At 38.3% G+C, this 15,778-nt stretch overlaps 1 protein-coding gene across 2 annotated transcripts in view; it reads left to right on the top strand.

Moving 5' to 3' along the window:
• Window positions 1–14,607, top strand: part of RAB27B (RAB27B, member RAS oncogene family) — a 161,876-nt gene extending 147,269 nt beyond the window's left edge. For both annotated transcript variants that reach the window (XM_046671548.1, XM_046671547.1), the window contains 3 exons: window positions 3,752–3,855; window positions 6,879–7,002; window positions 8,298–14,607. In XM_046671548.1, coding sequence (XP_046527504.1) covers window positions 3,752–3,855; window positions 6,879–7,002; window positions 8,298–8,487 — 418 coding nt within the window. In that variant the 3' untranslated portion in view covers window positions 8,488–14,607. The remainder of the gene's footprint in view (window positions 1–3,751; window positions 3,856–6,878; window positions 7,003–8,297) is intronic.
• Window positions 14,608–15,778: the final 1,171 nt, after the last annotated feature.

Below are 15,778 nucleotides of genomic sequence, written 5' to 3'. Positions count from 1 at the left end.
TTACTCAATTATATGCCACCTTGTAATAAGGCAAATCTCTTATTTTTTTCTCTAATTGCTGTTCTTTGATTCACTTGTGGCCTTCTCACCCCAACAAAATTGTCAGCTTTATAAGGGCAGCGACCATGCTAGATTTTTTAGCATCATCTCTGGTATAGTCTCCAAGACGAGAGATAGTCAGTAGAAAGTAGCATTGATTGCTTTAAGCTGGAGGTACTATTCCATTATTTTATGAAAGTATATTTCTTTGGGATCCAAGCTTTCAAAGTGCTAAAGACCCCAAGCTAGTGAAGCCTTTCAATATTAGATTAAATAAAATTGGCACTAGACTGCCAGAGAAGATATTTAGAAGATGCATACCCCCAAATTCTGCATCGCATGTCTTAGAATGTTTATGCTTGTAAACACTTCAGATTTTGAAATGCGTCCAAAATGTTCTCACTTTCACTGAGCATAAACGCCAGGAGAGGTGGCGGGCCCTCTCTGTTAGCTTTTTTGACTGTGAATTCCATTTACACACATCCTTCAACACTGCTAGTTCTTCTGAAATCATTCCTCACAAGAATCTCTGTTCATATGTCAGTTTTGTTGTCACAAAGATGTATGTTTTATAGACCAATTTAATTCATTTTTGAAGAAGTTATGAGAAAATGTGGTTCCATATGTCTTCGCACATGATATGTCAGCCTAGCATAATGGCAGGCTTCTCTCATCCGTCCCCTTAAGACAGCTGCTCTCTGAGGGAGACGGGGAATACTCGGGACAGTCTTAGTAACACCAAGGTTATTCATTCCTTGAAAATTTTGTATTCTGTAAATATAAGAGGTAGCTAAGCAACAAGATAAACAATGCCTCACACCTCAATCCTGTGCTTGAGGACATCTGGCAATATAATCTATGTAAGAGAATGGTTATTGATAAAAGTGACATTGTGGGAAGAAGGAAAAAAATCATACCCCTTATGTAAACCTATAGGATACAAGGCAGAGCTCTTCCCAGGGATGGAGAAAGAACAATCATATGACCCTGGGGTCTGTTTTTTATGAGGGCCTAGCTTTCTCCACCCTGGGGACAGAATGAAGTCAGTGGGTGAAGCTGGAATGCAGCTGGGAACTTTTCCCCTGGAGTAAACTGTGGGAAGAATGGGGGATGGCAAGGGTACTGAGCAGAGTGGTCCAGGATATGAGCCTGGTTCAGAGCAAGAATGTCCTATCCATCTTGCTGTGGATGCAAAAGTGTTTGCCCCAATGAGATGCATACCACAAGCGTGTTTTTCAGTAACTTTGTCAAGTGCTGTGAGCAATGAGAGGGGATAAAGCACGGTCTTGTCCTCAAAAGACACACACAGACACACACACACTCTTAGGAGGAGGACTGAGAGCAGACGATTATGGTTGAACTAGCCACACTGCTGTGGTTGAGTAGGAGACAATTTTGTGAGTACAGCTAGTCCCCAAAGAGAGAGGACCATTCAGTAGAGTCACTGTAATCTCTGTGAGCCTCCAGCGACTGGTCGGAGCAAATCCACAAGAAAAAAATGGGTAAAATTTTGGCATTTCATAATCATCATGATTATGCCCTACCAAAGAGATCCTAATATGGAAATAAATATTTGTTAAAATATCTCTTCTCCCTGCTGTGGCATTAGAACTATTGTTCTCTAGTGAAGGCATTTAAATCTTTAATAATTTTATCTCCTTTGCTATTCTCTTTATTTCTTTCTCTTAATATAATAAACTTTCAGTGAATAAATACTGTGTTTAGGGCCATGCAAATATAATGGATAGCAACTTAAAAACGCAGCTCCTTTGCTCTTGGAGCCTATAATCCAGGGTGGAATTTGGACAAATAACCAAGAATTGCAATATAGCCTTAGGACAGCAACAGAAAACAAGGGGTGATAGGCAGATGCACCAGGAGGAGCCCATAACCCAGATGTAGGTGTTGGGAAGGCTGCTTGAGGAAGTGGTATTTCCTCTGATACTGTCATATATATACTCATATGCAATGTATGAGGGAGTCTTATCCAGGCTAACAGGGTAGGAGGCAAAGGAAGCATTAAGGTGGAGTTACCCACAGAGGCAACAGCATGGGTGAAAGCCCAAGGGAAAGAGTGAACTTTCTGAGAACTAAAAGAAGATCAGCATGCCTGTGGGTAGTCAAGAGATGAAGCTGGATAGATAAACAAGGGTCCGTTCATGCAGAGCCTTGACAGCTTATTAAAGAGTTCAGTCATTATCTTAAGAGCAATGCATCATTAAAATGTTTTTAGCAGAGGATTTAAATAATCACTAGGAAGAAATCAGAAAAGAAGAGGATCCCAAACAAAACTGGAGACTGGAAGCCTATGGAGAAGGCTGTTGAAATTATCCAGGTGAAAGATAATGGGTTCAAAACTAGAGTTGTGACAGGGTAGCTGGATAGAAATGAGAAGGTCAGGAGATATTTGTTGATTGTTTGTACACAGCAGGTGAAGGAAAGAGGCTTTGGCAACCAGGAGGATGGCGATGCCATGGACAGAAAAAGAAATCAGGAGGAGGGGCCAGTTTGGTTTTAGACACATGAAGTTGGAGGTACCTTAGTTTCCTCCAAGTGGAAATATCCAACAAGTAACTGGGCACACAGTGTGAAGTGCAGGAAAGATCTAGACCTAGAAATTTGGGGTTCAAAATATAGGCGATAACTGAGCCAGGGAAGTAGAAGAGATTACTCAGCGAGTGTATTTAGCATGAGAAGGAGTCGAGAATAGAACCCTAAGGAAGCCAAAGAATCTTCAAGTAGACGGAAATTGACCAAAAATTAGGAAGATATTTAGGATAAGAAGGATATTTCAAAGTTGTATACCTTTCTAAAAGCTCATGGCCAAAATCACTTCTCTATGACTATTACCCAAATCTTCTCTGGTCCCTATGTGTGGTCTCAGACTTTGCCCATTCCTGACTTTAACGTGGATCCTAGCACATTGTCAAGTTCACTGAAGATGTTGGGGTGGAGCAGGGAGGAGCAGGGTAGAGAAAGTCTTTCCTTTGCACATGATAGACTGTATTCTTCAAAATCCTCCTTTAGAGATGAACATTCTTGCCTTCTGTCCCCAACTGCTAAATCCCTCTGACCTTCCCTCAGTTTCCTCGTCATCTTCCTCTTCTGCCTTTCTTCAGTCTTCTCTCTTCGTCAGTGTCTTTCCACAGATGCCAGCTGAAAGCTCAGTTTTAACCCCAAACAGTGCTTACACAAGAGTTTTTGCACCAACGTTGTTTTTCCCTACAAAAGAATCCTAGTTCCAGCTGCCATCAAGTTGGGGTTTTCTGCATTAATCACAAGCATTCATTTTCAGGCTACCTTGTGCCAAGCTTTCTTCTGGGCACAGACAAGGGAGATTGAAAAGTATAAGTTAAAGTCCCCATTCTAAAGTGGCTTCCATTTTAATTGTGAACCGCAAGATGCCCACGATCCAACAAGAGAAAGAGTCCAAGGGGCTGTGTAAGCAAGCGTGTGATTGAATGTTATCAGTTCTGTGTGTATAAATGCTATAGAACATAAAGCTAGAATGTGGTCTTCAAAAAAATCTACAACTGGATGTTCTCTCCTGACCCTTGGCCAGTCTTTCTGCCCACTCTCCCCTTCTGTAGGATAATCTGTAAGGGATGCCATGGAGATTGCATATTTGAAAGGGAAATAGAGTTGTTTGTATTGTCACCATAATACATATGTCAACTAATGTTCAGAACTACCCCCTGTGTTATCTTGGCAGATTCCGGAGCCTCACCACCGCGTTTTTCAGAGACGCCATGGGCTTCTTATTAATGTTTGACCTCACCAGTCAACAGAGCTTCTTAAATGTCAGAAACTGGATGAGTAAGTTGCACCTAGTAACTTGTGTTGGCCGCTTTGGGACCCAACAGCTGTATTTGCTTGTTTGCCTCTCCAAATGAAACTGGATTGAGTACCAGAGATTGACCCTGGGAAGTCAAGAGTTTAGTGTTTCCTATGTCACCTTCAAAGTGCTGGCCTTTATGTGGATCACTCAAGGAGGCTTGGAATTTTATTTTCCTTTGACACTCTTAGAAGAAGCGTATGTGGCTTCACCTATATTTTAGGTCATTATTATTGCAATTGAAAGGCCATTTATTCCACTTGTCCAGTAAGTCTTAAAAGACATCTTACAACTCCATGAGCTACTACATCTAACTTGGAGAGGACACAGAGAAAAACAGCAGTGTTTTCTGAGACAGTACACTAGCACCTAAAAAGTGTGCCCTTCCACACACGTTAACTCGTGGATTAATTAATGAATGGGTTAATTAGGTTAGAAGCTTCTCCAGAGAAGACCAACCACATGAAGATGGTACAGTGTGTCAGTCAGTCAGCTCACATTGAAATTTTACCTTTTTTCTTTTGGTGAGGAAGATTGGCCCTGAGCTAACATCTGTTGCCAATCTTCCTCTTTTTGCTTGAGGAAGATTGTCACTGAGCTAACATCTGTGCCAAACCTCCTCCATTTTTCGTATGTGGGATGCTGCCTCAGTGTGGCTTGATGAGTGGTGTGTATGTCCATGCCCAGGATCTGAATTTGCAACCCCTGGACTGCCAAAGCAGAGTGTGAAAACTCAACCACTATGCCACTGGGCCAACCCCAACTTTTTTTGAACAAATGTTCAAAAGTGAGGAAGCCTTGTATAGAAAAATCTATAAAATTTAGGTATATTTAAAAGTTAAAAGTAGCCTAATCAGTATTAAAGCCAGATTGATGTATGTTAGAATAGAAGAGTAGTATTTGAATTTTCTTTTATTTTTTAATTGATGTAGCACTAAAGAGAATATTTCATTTGCATTTTTTATTAGAAATATGAATTTTTATCCTAATGGGATATACAAGCGGTCCTATGGGGCTGGTGATAGTCTTGTCATTTCTAGATTTGTCAGGGCTGTCTGTGGCCAGAGTGGTTTTTTTTCTTTTTTTTTTTTTTTAAAGATTGGCACCTGGGCTAACAACTGTTGCCAATCTTTTTTTTTTTTTTCCTGCTTTATTTCCCAAACCCCCACCCCGGTACATAGTTGTATATCTTAGTTGCAGGTCCTTCTAGTTGTGGGATGTGGGATGCTGCCTCAATGTGGCCTGACGAGCAGTACCATGTCTGCGCCCAGGATCCCAACCCTCGGCCGCCGCAGCAGAGCATTTGAACTTAACCACTCGGCCACGGAGCCAGCCCGAGAGTGGCATTTTTTAAAAAAATTGGATCATGCTATTCTCCTGCTCAAAGTCCTTCTAGGACCTCCTGTCTCACTTGAAATGAAATCCAGAGTTCTTCACCCACCGTCAAGGCCATGGTGATGAGGCCTCAGACTCCCCTCAAATTTGCTCTTGCTCTGTGCCCCAGCTCACTGGCTGCTAACCAAACACCTCTCCTACTGTTCCCAGAACGAAAGCCACAGTTCTGCCTCAGGGCCTTTGTACTTCCGAGTGCCTTGGCCTTGATTTCTCTCCTCCCACTTACAGTGTGTGCTAGTTCATTCATGTCCTTCAAGTTTTTGTTCAAACCTTATTTATCTCTTGGGAGAAGCCTTTCCTGACCACCTCATCTAAAATAGTGTCCTTCATTATTTTGTATCCCCTCAATACCCTATATTTCCCACCATCACTGCCACCACCTGACATTTCATTATATATTTGTTTGTTTGTGGTCTTGACTCTCCACCATTAGAATGTGAGCTCTGTGAAAACACAGACTTTGTGTTCTTGTTCCATCACAAGAGCCCAAAGCCTGGACGAGGGTCTGGCACAGAGTAGATGCTCAAAAAATATATATTTCATATGATTACTTATTATTTATAATTAATAATTAGTATCTATAACTGTTTTAAATATGAGTTCAACACAGTTGCTACCATGGGGAAAAATATCAACCAATTCTGACTTTCTTAATCTCCAAATGAGTGTTTATCCTAGGATCTGTCTCTATTTCTTTTTATTATTGTATTTGTGTATCCAAATTTTGGTGGTATTATTAGATTCTGAGGAGATAATAAGATTATCAGATTCCTTCAGAGAATGATTTGTCCATCCTTTTTCAAAGCAGACAAGACTCTTGTTTTTAAAAATTTCCAGAAGGATACTGTTGGGATTTAAGATCATTAATTGCCATGTCTAACAACACTTTAATTTCTAACACCCAAGTAGTCAGTGTTACACGATAAGGCTTTGTCTTCTTTCTCTGGCTCAGCAAGGTTGCACCCAGCATGCCTTGAGATAGACATTAAGGTAGCCCCTGAAATCTTGAAAAGAGAGGTTGACAGGTTTATCACTTCCTTCCTCCCTTCCATCTTCCTTCCTTCCTTCCCGCTCTCCCCCTCTCCCTCCCTCTCTCGTCTTTCTTCTCTCTCTCTCTTTCTTTTGAACAGTGTTTCCTGGAGAAAAGAGAAAAATTACCTGTCTTAAAATAATTTCTACATGAATTTGTGGAGGTTCGAAAATGTTCTGCTCTTATATCATCACCTTGGACTTCAGGAGACGGAAATGTAGCAGCCTCCTAAAGGAAGGAGCGAACCTGTGCCTCTAACATCAGGTTCTAGTATCTCCACTTCTATCTGAGGAACAAATGGGATGAAGCATCATGGCCGCCTCGCAGGGCACTTCCCCAGATGTAGATGAGCCCTGATAGGTGCTTCATATAAATTATTATTAATATTCACCATCTGCAATTTGTGAGGCATTATCTCCACTGCAGCTGAGTAGAGTTAAGTAACTTGGCTAATATCACGTAACTAGGAAGCAGCCAAGCTGGAGATGATCGATTAGATTAGGAATCTAAAGTAGGAGCAGTCATTTGACATCACTTGTTTATAACTAACTTGCTGGTTCCATCTGCTTTCTTTCTAAGGCCAACTGCAAGCAAATGCTTATTGTGAAAATCCAGATATAGTATTAATTGGCAACAAGGCAGACCTGCCAGACCAGAGGGAAGTCAACGAACGGCAAGCCCGGGACCTGGCTGACAAATACGGGTAAGTCAGTGATAGGGAGATGTTATCTGACCTTGCACACTGCTGCTTAGTAATGGGATGGGGACATGAAGTCGATACCAGGAGAAAAACCCTTGTATCAATGTTTTAAATCAATTACTTAAGAAAAATAGCAGCTAACGTTTACTGAATACTTACTATGCGCTAACAATTGTTCCTAGATTTTAACTCATTTAACCCCTTATAACCATATATAGGAGACCTAAAATTATCCCAATTTATAGATGAGGAATTGAGACACAGAGAGATTAAGTAACTGATGGAAGGCCACATAAGTAGCAAGTGGCAGAGCTTGAATTCAACCCAGCAGTCTCAGATCAATACCCTCTACTGCCTCTCAGTTGATAGCTGTAAAACTCTGAGGAATAATACCTGATATTGATGTAATATTGAAATCTTTATCCTAACCAAGCTTAAGTGGCAGATTAAAATAAAATTAAAAACACCCCATGCGGGCCCGACCCCGTGGCGCAGCAGTTAAGTGGGAACGTTCTGCTTCGGTGGCCCAAGGTTCGCCAGTTTGGATCCCGAGTGCGGGCATTGCACCGCTTGGCACACCATCCTGTGGTAGGCATCCCATGTATAAAGTAGAGGATGATTGGCATGGATGTTAGCTCAGGGCCAGTCTTCCTCAGCAAAAGGAGGAGGTTTGGCAGCAGTTAGTTCAGGGCTAATCTTCCTCAAAAAAACAAAACAAAACAAATCAGAAAACACCGCATGCAATCATAAACTGATTTCCAAGGCAGACTTTGTCATTATTTTTTAAGTTTAAAGCAATTTCATCATATCTGCCAATTTTTTACTGAAGGATTTTCCCTGAGAGCTTTAAAAAGGAACATGTCTTCTTGAAACTTGATTCCAAATAAATATAGACTGTATTCGCATGGATATCCTATTCAGTGCATGCTTAATTTCTAAATCAGATTTCCAGATAATTGATTGGAGGGAAGTAATATTTTAATGGTAGCATTGATCCATAATTTACACATTTTTACCCTTGTTTTGGAAATAGTGATAATGCTTTGGCATCAAGTTCCTGAGTACCTTCTATATCAGTTTCTTTGCCCACAAAACTGGTTATGTTCCTATCAAAGAGCAGCCCACTGATATTTACTCACTGCGGAAAAACAAGGATGCTTTCCCACTTAGCCAGCAAAATCATGATTATTTCGCAATCTCTCAGCCAGCCATGCTTTTGCATGTGTGACTCATTTGTACATCTTGTATCTTGTCTAATTTCTTCCTCTCAAAAATGTTTGTCATCTCTTCTATGCTAGCATACCATATTTTGAAACAAGTGCAGCGACTGGCCAGAACGTGGAAAAAGCTGTGGAAACCCTTCTGGACTTGATAATGAAGCGAATGGAACAGTGTGTAGAGAAGACACAAGTCTCCGACACTGTCAATGGTGGAAACTCTGGAAAGCTAGATGGAGAAAAGCCTGCAGAGAAGAAATGTGCCTGCTAGACTCCATGCAGGAACTGGTCATCAAGAACCCCATCCAAATATTACTTCCCAAAACAGCAACCAACCATGAAATTGTTGAGTAGACCATGCATAATGGCATGTCTTTCTTTTTCTGCCAGAAAATCTATTTTAAGAAACCAGAATAGTCAACAGTGTTCAAAAGAATTGACCAGTTGTCCCTCAGGCCCCTCCAAACAAGATCACAGATCTCCTAATGTGATTGTACCATCATGGATGCTCAATCTGCTTTGCTTATAAAGAAATGAGTATCTAAGAGAGCACACAAAAAGAAGTATCAGTGAGTTTTAAATTGGAACAAAAATTTATGTTGTCACATTGGGGAACAGGATAGGCTACTAAAGGGAAAATATGGAAATACGATTTTTTTAAAAGATTGGATTTCCTTCTTATGTAGAATCTGATTCATACTTTTAAATCTGCATTGGGGGAAACACGTTAACTAAAAATGGATACACAATAAAGAATTCTAAGTGGTTCATTAAGAATGACATTACTCTGTACCCCCAATGGCTGTTCTAGAATGACTAAATTACTGATAAGGTTATGAGAGAATGGATGTCAGACTTCTATGAAAATGTAGGAGATCGTGTAATAATGCCATTTTTATATTCTTGATAAATGGCAGATAGACAAGAATAAGACTGTGAATGACAAAGTACAAGAGAGATGCCCTGGGAGAAAAATGAAAATATGGGAACGTGGCATTTGGACAACTGAAATTAAATGTATCTGTTAGAGATGTCTGAAAGAGTTACTTAGCCAAATTTCACTCAAGCCAATTAGAAGTTGACATCAGCTGGGGCTAAGAGTCTCCAGAGGTTTCCATTTCAAACAAAATTTTAGAAATTGGTGCAGTGTTCAGCTTTGCATTTCATTTCTTTTTTAGCAAATGGTGATAGTCACATGGAGAAACTAAAGATTGCTGTTTATTAAATCTCTCTTTAAAAATTCAGTCAAGAAAAACTAGCCTTAATTTTTTTTTAGGGAAAATAGGCTGGTGATATGACACAAAAAGTGACTATTAATTTTGAATTTCTTTTTAATTTACAAAAGCACTGGAAACTCTAAATCACATTTCTCCCCTCTAACCCACACTCACCCCTGGTTTTGAATCAATTGTGAAAATACAGATATTGTCACTTTGTAGATCAATAACTTCAGAATAATGATGGATCAATTTTATGGTCACTCTGAATTTTCATGTCATTAGTCACATAAAAATTGGTGATACCTCATGCCATATTACAATATATTTAACATTTGTTTATCTTTTGCCTAAGGCAAAAATACCCAGGGTTGAGCTATATTTGGGGTTGGCAGAGATCAAACTGTATCTTATCTCACCAAAAACTTTGTGGATCGCTTTACTGCTTCACCTAAAGCTGCCTTTTTTTCCTAAAAATGATCACAAACATATTTTCCATTGGTCTATTCTTACTATTGTGTTTAAACTAACATTGCATTAGTTTTTTATCTTAGTTTCTGCTAAACATAAGCCACTCCTATCAAACTATTATTTAACTATTTCAGTCAATTTTATCAGTAACAAAGCCACCATACTTCAAGTTTTCTCTTTTTGTTATGAGTATATGATTTTTCTACATGATGGTTCCTCTTCATTTGAAAATTTGCCAATTAAACTTCACTTTTCTGTACTCTCTGCATATTTTTTTTGTTCAGTTACCGACATTGGAAACCCTAAATCCCAGGCCCCTATAGCCTCTCCCCACCAACCTCCATCTGATATTGAATCAGTTTCAAGAACACAGATCCAAGAGATTGTCTATTTATAATGTTCTGAGGATGGACTAGACCCAGAAATGTGCCACGAATCAAGGCAATTTGGAAGCTTTGATGCAATTAGCCCCTGTGAAATTCTCTGTGTTAACTGCTCAGTTCCTTGATCTCTGCAGCACGATGCCAGCTTCTAAGATCAATCACAGTCGGGTATTCCCTCCGTTGGTGTTCTTCTTTCTGATGCTCTTCATGACCTCAGTGCCTGTGCTGTGGGGATAGAAAGCTATTAGCTAACGTCAAGGATGTTTCTTCTGGAAGAAAATTGAGCAAAAACAATATAACCATCACTGTGGCAAAATTTGGTGAACTTTTGTGGTCATTATATCAATTTTTTCTTTGAATTCAAATTGGGTGTCCCCTGCATTTCTTAATGGGGAATGGCTAGCCTTTATAAAATCCTAAAGGTATTCTATTTTGGATATGTCTTTTTGTTCTATTAATTTTCCAGTTAGATGATTGATTTACTTATGCCAAGATTCTGTCGTTGTCAGTCATTTGAGAAGCATTTATTTAGGATCTATTTAAAGATCATTATTTGATAGCTGTAGCATGAAGCAGATGGTGATGATGCCCATAATTATAGAACTATGTCTATAAAACTAACAATTATTGAGTAATAATCCCAAGAGGAATGAAATTTAAAACAGATAAGAAGATTACTTTAAAATTGTATTCTACTTGTAAATAAATTCTTGATCTAAAAAAATATTTTCTTTGTCAAGTTTACCATCTGACGCCAAATTCTATGTAACCAGTACTAGAAATTCCTTCTTTCCTTGTTTCAGAATTAATTGTTCCATATAATTCATTTTACAATTTCAAATTGATTTGGGGCCATGAAGTATGCAGAATACTTTAAAGAATTGCATACCCCCTTCAAATCACAACAGCATGTATTTTTAGCCAAGATGTGTCCTGTTATTTATTCTCTCTCAAATGCTTTAGTAAATCATATTGTATTTTGGAGAAATATTTAAAACGTACTTGAAATTCTTTTCTCGTGTAGAAACCATTTCTGGGGTGTTTGCACTGGTTTGATGTTTACATTGGTCTAACACAGTGCCTCGGATAAGTCCATGACCAAATTGGTCTCCAGCCACAAAGCTTATTTCCAATAATATCATATTATAGGAGGGCCTCACAGAGACACTAAGGTCACTGAGGGTATTCTGATGTCTTCAGCAAAGGGAACAAGGATGTTACTGGGAATCTGGAGGTGATTGCCACAATCTCCTGGTCTCCCAGCTCACTTCTCAGGTAGTGGGCGTTACTTGAGACTCTTAACTGTGATTAGGTACAAAGTTACCTTTTAATATAAAAGAGGAAAAGTCCTTTTGAGAAATGTACCAGAAATACTTGAGAGAACACGCTGGTCTTGGTATGACGAGGGTAACAAGTCATGAATTGGCAGAGAAATGCTAAATGCTAAGAATTGAGCCTGTGGGTCCCTACATAAGAGTTTTAAAATTCTTGCAAGTCACCCCTCTAGGCAATTTCCTATCATTTCCATATTATCAGCCATCACACTGCAAAAAATTCAAGACCAGCATTTTCTAAAGTAAATATTTTATCTGTTATTTTTAACCAGACAGGCCACTCTATGTATCAGTGGGTGTCTTTGTTATGTTTCTAGTATGTTATTCTCTGCCAACCTGTACAGGTAGGATGAACTGGGCAATAGTTTTAATCAGCCTTTCTTGTCTCCTTTATAAGAGAAAGAAGCTTGGCCATGGCGAAGGACATAACTACATTAAAAAAAATTTAATAACAGTCAAAATATTCTCCAAACTGTAAATTTTGCTCACTAGGAATCAATACATTTGATGGAGCTCATATGTATTCTCACCAATGGAGTGAGTGCAGTGGTTAGAAAGAGAAGCAGTATATGCAATAGACAGAGTGTGCATAGTACATAACCTGGAACCTGTGTCCATGGAACAAGACTGTTCACTGTTGTGTATCTCTGTCCTTGTGAAAAAAGGGTACATACACTTTCCTCATTGTGTATCACACTAAGACTTTGAGGGAAAATCCTCATCCGTAATGAGCTTTGGAGTTATACTCTAAAATTCGATCTGTGAAGAGGTAATATTGAGGTTCCTGGCTTCCGAAGATACTTAATAACTCTTTGAAAGGAGGCCCTGAGAGCTGAGGTTAGCCAAAGCGATAGAAAAGTTGTCTTTCACCTTCTACTATCCAGCGTTAAAGCATTAAAAGAAGTCTAATATATTTGGATATTTTAGGGAAAGCTTTATCATTTTTAAAAATGCCAAGATGCTGTCTATATTTGAAAAGGTTGTCTAAGAATTCACCAAAAGCTATATTTTCTTCTTGACTTTTGACCAAGACGATATAAACTTAATTCTGGGAAGTGCGGAGCTCTTAAACGTGGAAAGTACATATAGAATAGTATCTGAGGTGAGTGTTAATGTTTTATAAATCCATAAAGATACTTATCCCATAAAGTAGAACTGATAAAAGTCATTGTTAGATATGTAGGGAATTTTATAAACTTCTTGCCTTAGAATTCTTGGGTGGAGACCCAACCACAATGACATTGTTGAACAAGAACTAGAGCTATTACAAGTTATCTAAATAGAGTTCTTCAATACGGCAGAACGTGGATACGGCCATACTTAAAAGGTTGATTTTTAGGTAATTAAAAAAAAAAAAAGACTTAGCAAAAGAGTTTTTGAAACTAGATCTCTGGCAAATATTTATTCATCATTTTTACCTACCAAGTAGAGGTTTACGCCCTTAGAACTAAGCTAATAAAAATATTTAAACACCAAATATTTTATTATTGGTATCAAAATTTGGGAAACTTAGAAACATTTTGTTTATGCTGTCTGAATCTAATTTTCTCACAAATTGCACTTTGATTTTTCAAGGAGTGACGTCACCAAGATGCTTCTCTGTGGAGCTCTTTTTACCAAGTCTGTGGTTGAGATATTTTCTAACTTCATATACAGAGAGAACAAAAACAAACAAAAATGTTAGTACCAAAATAGTGGAATTATTTAAAAGGGTGTCATCTTTTATGAAGAAAAAATATACAAAAGCACCATCTTTGGATTGAGTCGTTTAAATTTGTTTCCCAGTTCTTTTCATCGCCAACAGATCGTGGAAGTCATGGCTAATATCCTTCCACTGACTTAGTCTTTAAGGATCATTAGCAAATTCTGTAGGAGCCGGCAAGTCTGTCCTTAACCTAATGGATTCTTTATTTAACCAGCAGCTGTTGTCCTTATGTCTATTCCCACGTCAAAATAGTGTCTGTCCCTAGCAAATAGGCTTATCCTTACTCTTCTATTCTCCAGGTTACTTTTTGAAATGCTCTTTGAGAGGAAGCTTAGTATTGTAGAAAGGAGAGTGGCTAAAGAAGAATTTGGGCACCATGGATATATCATTAAATATCTTAGTGGCTTCTCCTCATATGCGGCTTATAAACACTGTGTGCCTCACAAAGGTCATGTCAGGCTCAAAAGAGAACATATATAAGAAACTGGTTTGTAAATTATGTTCCATTTCATGAACAGACACTATTATCACAAGCTAAAAGTAATTTTAAAAATCATTCGTAATTTAAACCACTTGTGAAAGGAAGTGTCATAGCAGGGACAAAACACTAATTTTAGTAGAGGTATTTGGAAGCTATAAATGAGTAGTCAACTTGAGGTCATTGTGTTTGATTGAAAATGTTTAATATATCTCAAGTTATTGAAAAAATATGAGTTTGGTTTCATTTTGGATGTCTTCTTGTATTTCGTTCAAAGAGTCCTATTACATTCTAGATAGTATATTAAAACTTGGTCGAAATCCTCCTTGTACAAATAGGGCTTTTGTATCCATAGCCTTGTAAAAGACACTGAGTGCATCTGAAATTATTTAAGAAAAGTAAGTTGTCCTGCTTAATGTCTTAAAAGTAGACAATGTTCTGACATAACCCTGGAGTGCTTCACTGCTCCCAGCAGTCTACCTTTAAGTGATATTATCCTCATTTTTAGGCTAAGCACGTTTATTGTTTTGTCTGTCCTTTACACAGATCTCTGTTTTGTCTAGTGCTATGAATGTAAATTAAAAATCTTAAACATGGAGTTTTTATTCTCTGTGCCCCTGAATAGACTGTGGTGCCTGACAAACACCGTTAGGTCATTATTTTCTTGTACCAAAGTTCTAGTGACTTCAGAAATCATAGCATCCAATGATTTTGTGGTATCTGGGTTTGAATACTATGGTTGAGAACTTATTCAGTGATTGTTCCTGTACACTTTTCAAATAAAAATGCATTTTTATCAATTATTTTGTGTCCTCAGAGAAACTTTATTTCTATGCAAAGTTGAATGCATGGTGGATGGGGAACATTAAATCAGTATCAGCATGGAACTTGTATCACATTAAAAATGGCACCCATTAGGAACTAGGCAGTAAGAGGACGTTTGGATTTAGCCAAGTGATTTTTACCCATCTTTCTAAGCTTTCTCATTTATTATTTGTTTAAAGACTGGGCTTTGCAAGAAAAATTTTCTAACAATTTTGAATTACACATTTAGAAAATTAACAATTAACAAATGTTGAAGTAGTCTATGGTACAAAAATGCCTCAACATATTATAACCTATTTCATCCTCACAATGAAATGCTGAGGCAGGTGGTGACATCTACTTTAGTCACAGACTGGTGAAAGGACCCATGGTCAAGGCCAATTCAAGACCACAATCATACAGCTTCCTTTTAAATGCTCATTTGCAAAGGCTGCCTTGTTCCCGGAGTTGTTTTCCCTCCATATGTTACTTCGGCTTTGCCAAGATAATGATGAGTTTTTAATCTAAAGATAAACAATTCTCCCACTGCAAGCAAATAAAGCCGTGGCATCGTTCTCTCAACCGTACTCCCCGGTAGCAGTAATGTTGTTTCACTCAGACAGAATCTTTTCCCCTTTGGGTTCGTCTGAAATAATTCAGGATAAGTCATTAGGGACTTGCTTTTCCTATGAAAAATCCTCTCTCATAGGATTTTTAAATAGTCATAGCATGCCCCATACTGAGAAAAACCTAAGACCGTCTTGACATTCACTGTCTGTAATGCCCGGGTTTCTCATTTTAAAACTGTGTGTAAGGTATTTGTATTCTTTATAGTTCTCTCTACCAAGGAAAATTTCGTGTTTAGTATGGATTGCTACTTGTGGGCAAAGAACGTCTACAATAAGAGTGTGAACATTTCTCTTAGAAATTCATTTAGGTGACTTGCATTATGGTTTAGGAAGCGAGCACACTAATTACAACTGGACTAAGGCTATATTATAGGTACTAGAAATGTTTTGCGATAATAATGAGATTTTCCAAATTATCATAGCTTTGGACCATGGTTGTAGGTCCCTGAGAGAAAGACTCTTCTTTACCAAAAGGTTAAAAAAAAAAAAAAAAAGAAAGCAGCAGCAAGGTTGACAACAGAAGACTTTGATCCATTTGACT

This window comes from Equus quagga, chromosome 9 (assembly GCF_021613505.1).
Source record: "Equus quagga isolate Etosha38 chromosome 9, UCLA_HA_Equagga_1.0, whole genome shotgun sequence".
Taxonomy (NCBI): domain Eukaryota; kingdom Metazoa; phylum Chordata; class Mammalia; order Perissodactyla; family Equidae; genus Equus; species Equus quagga.
Note: the sequence above shows the minus strand (reverse complement) of the source record. Positions and strands in the feature narration are given on the sequence as shown.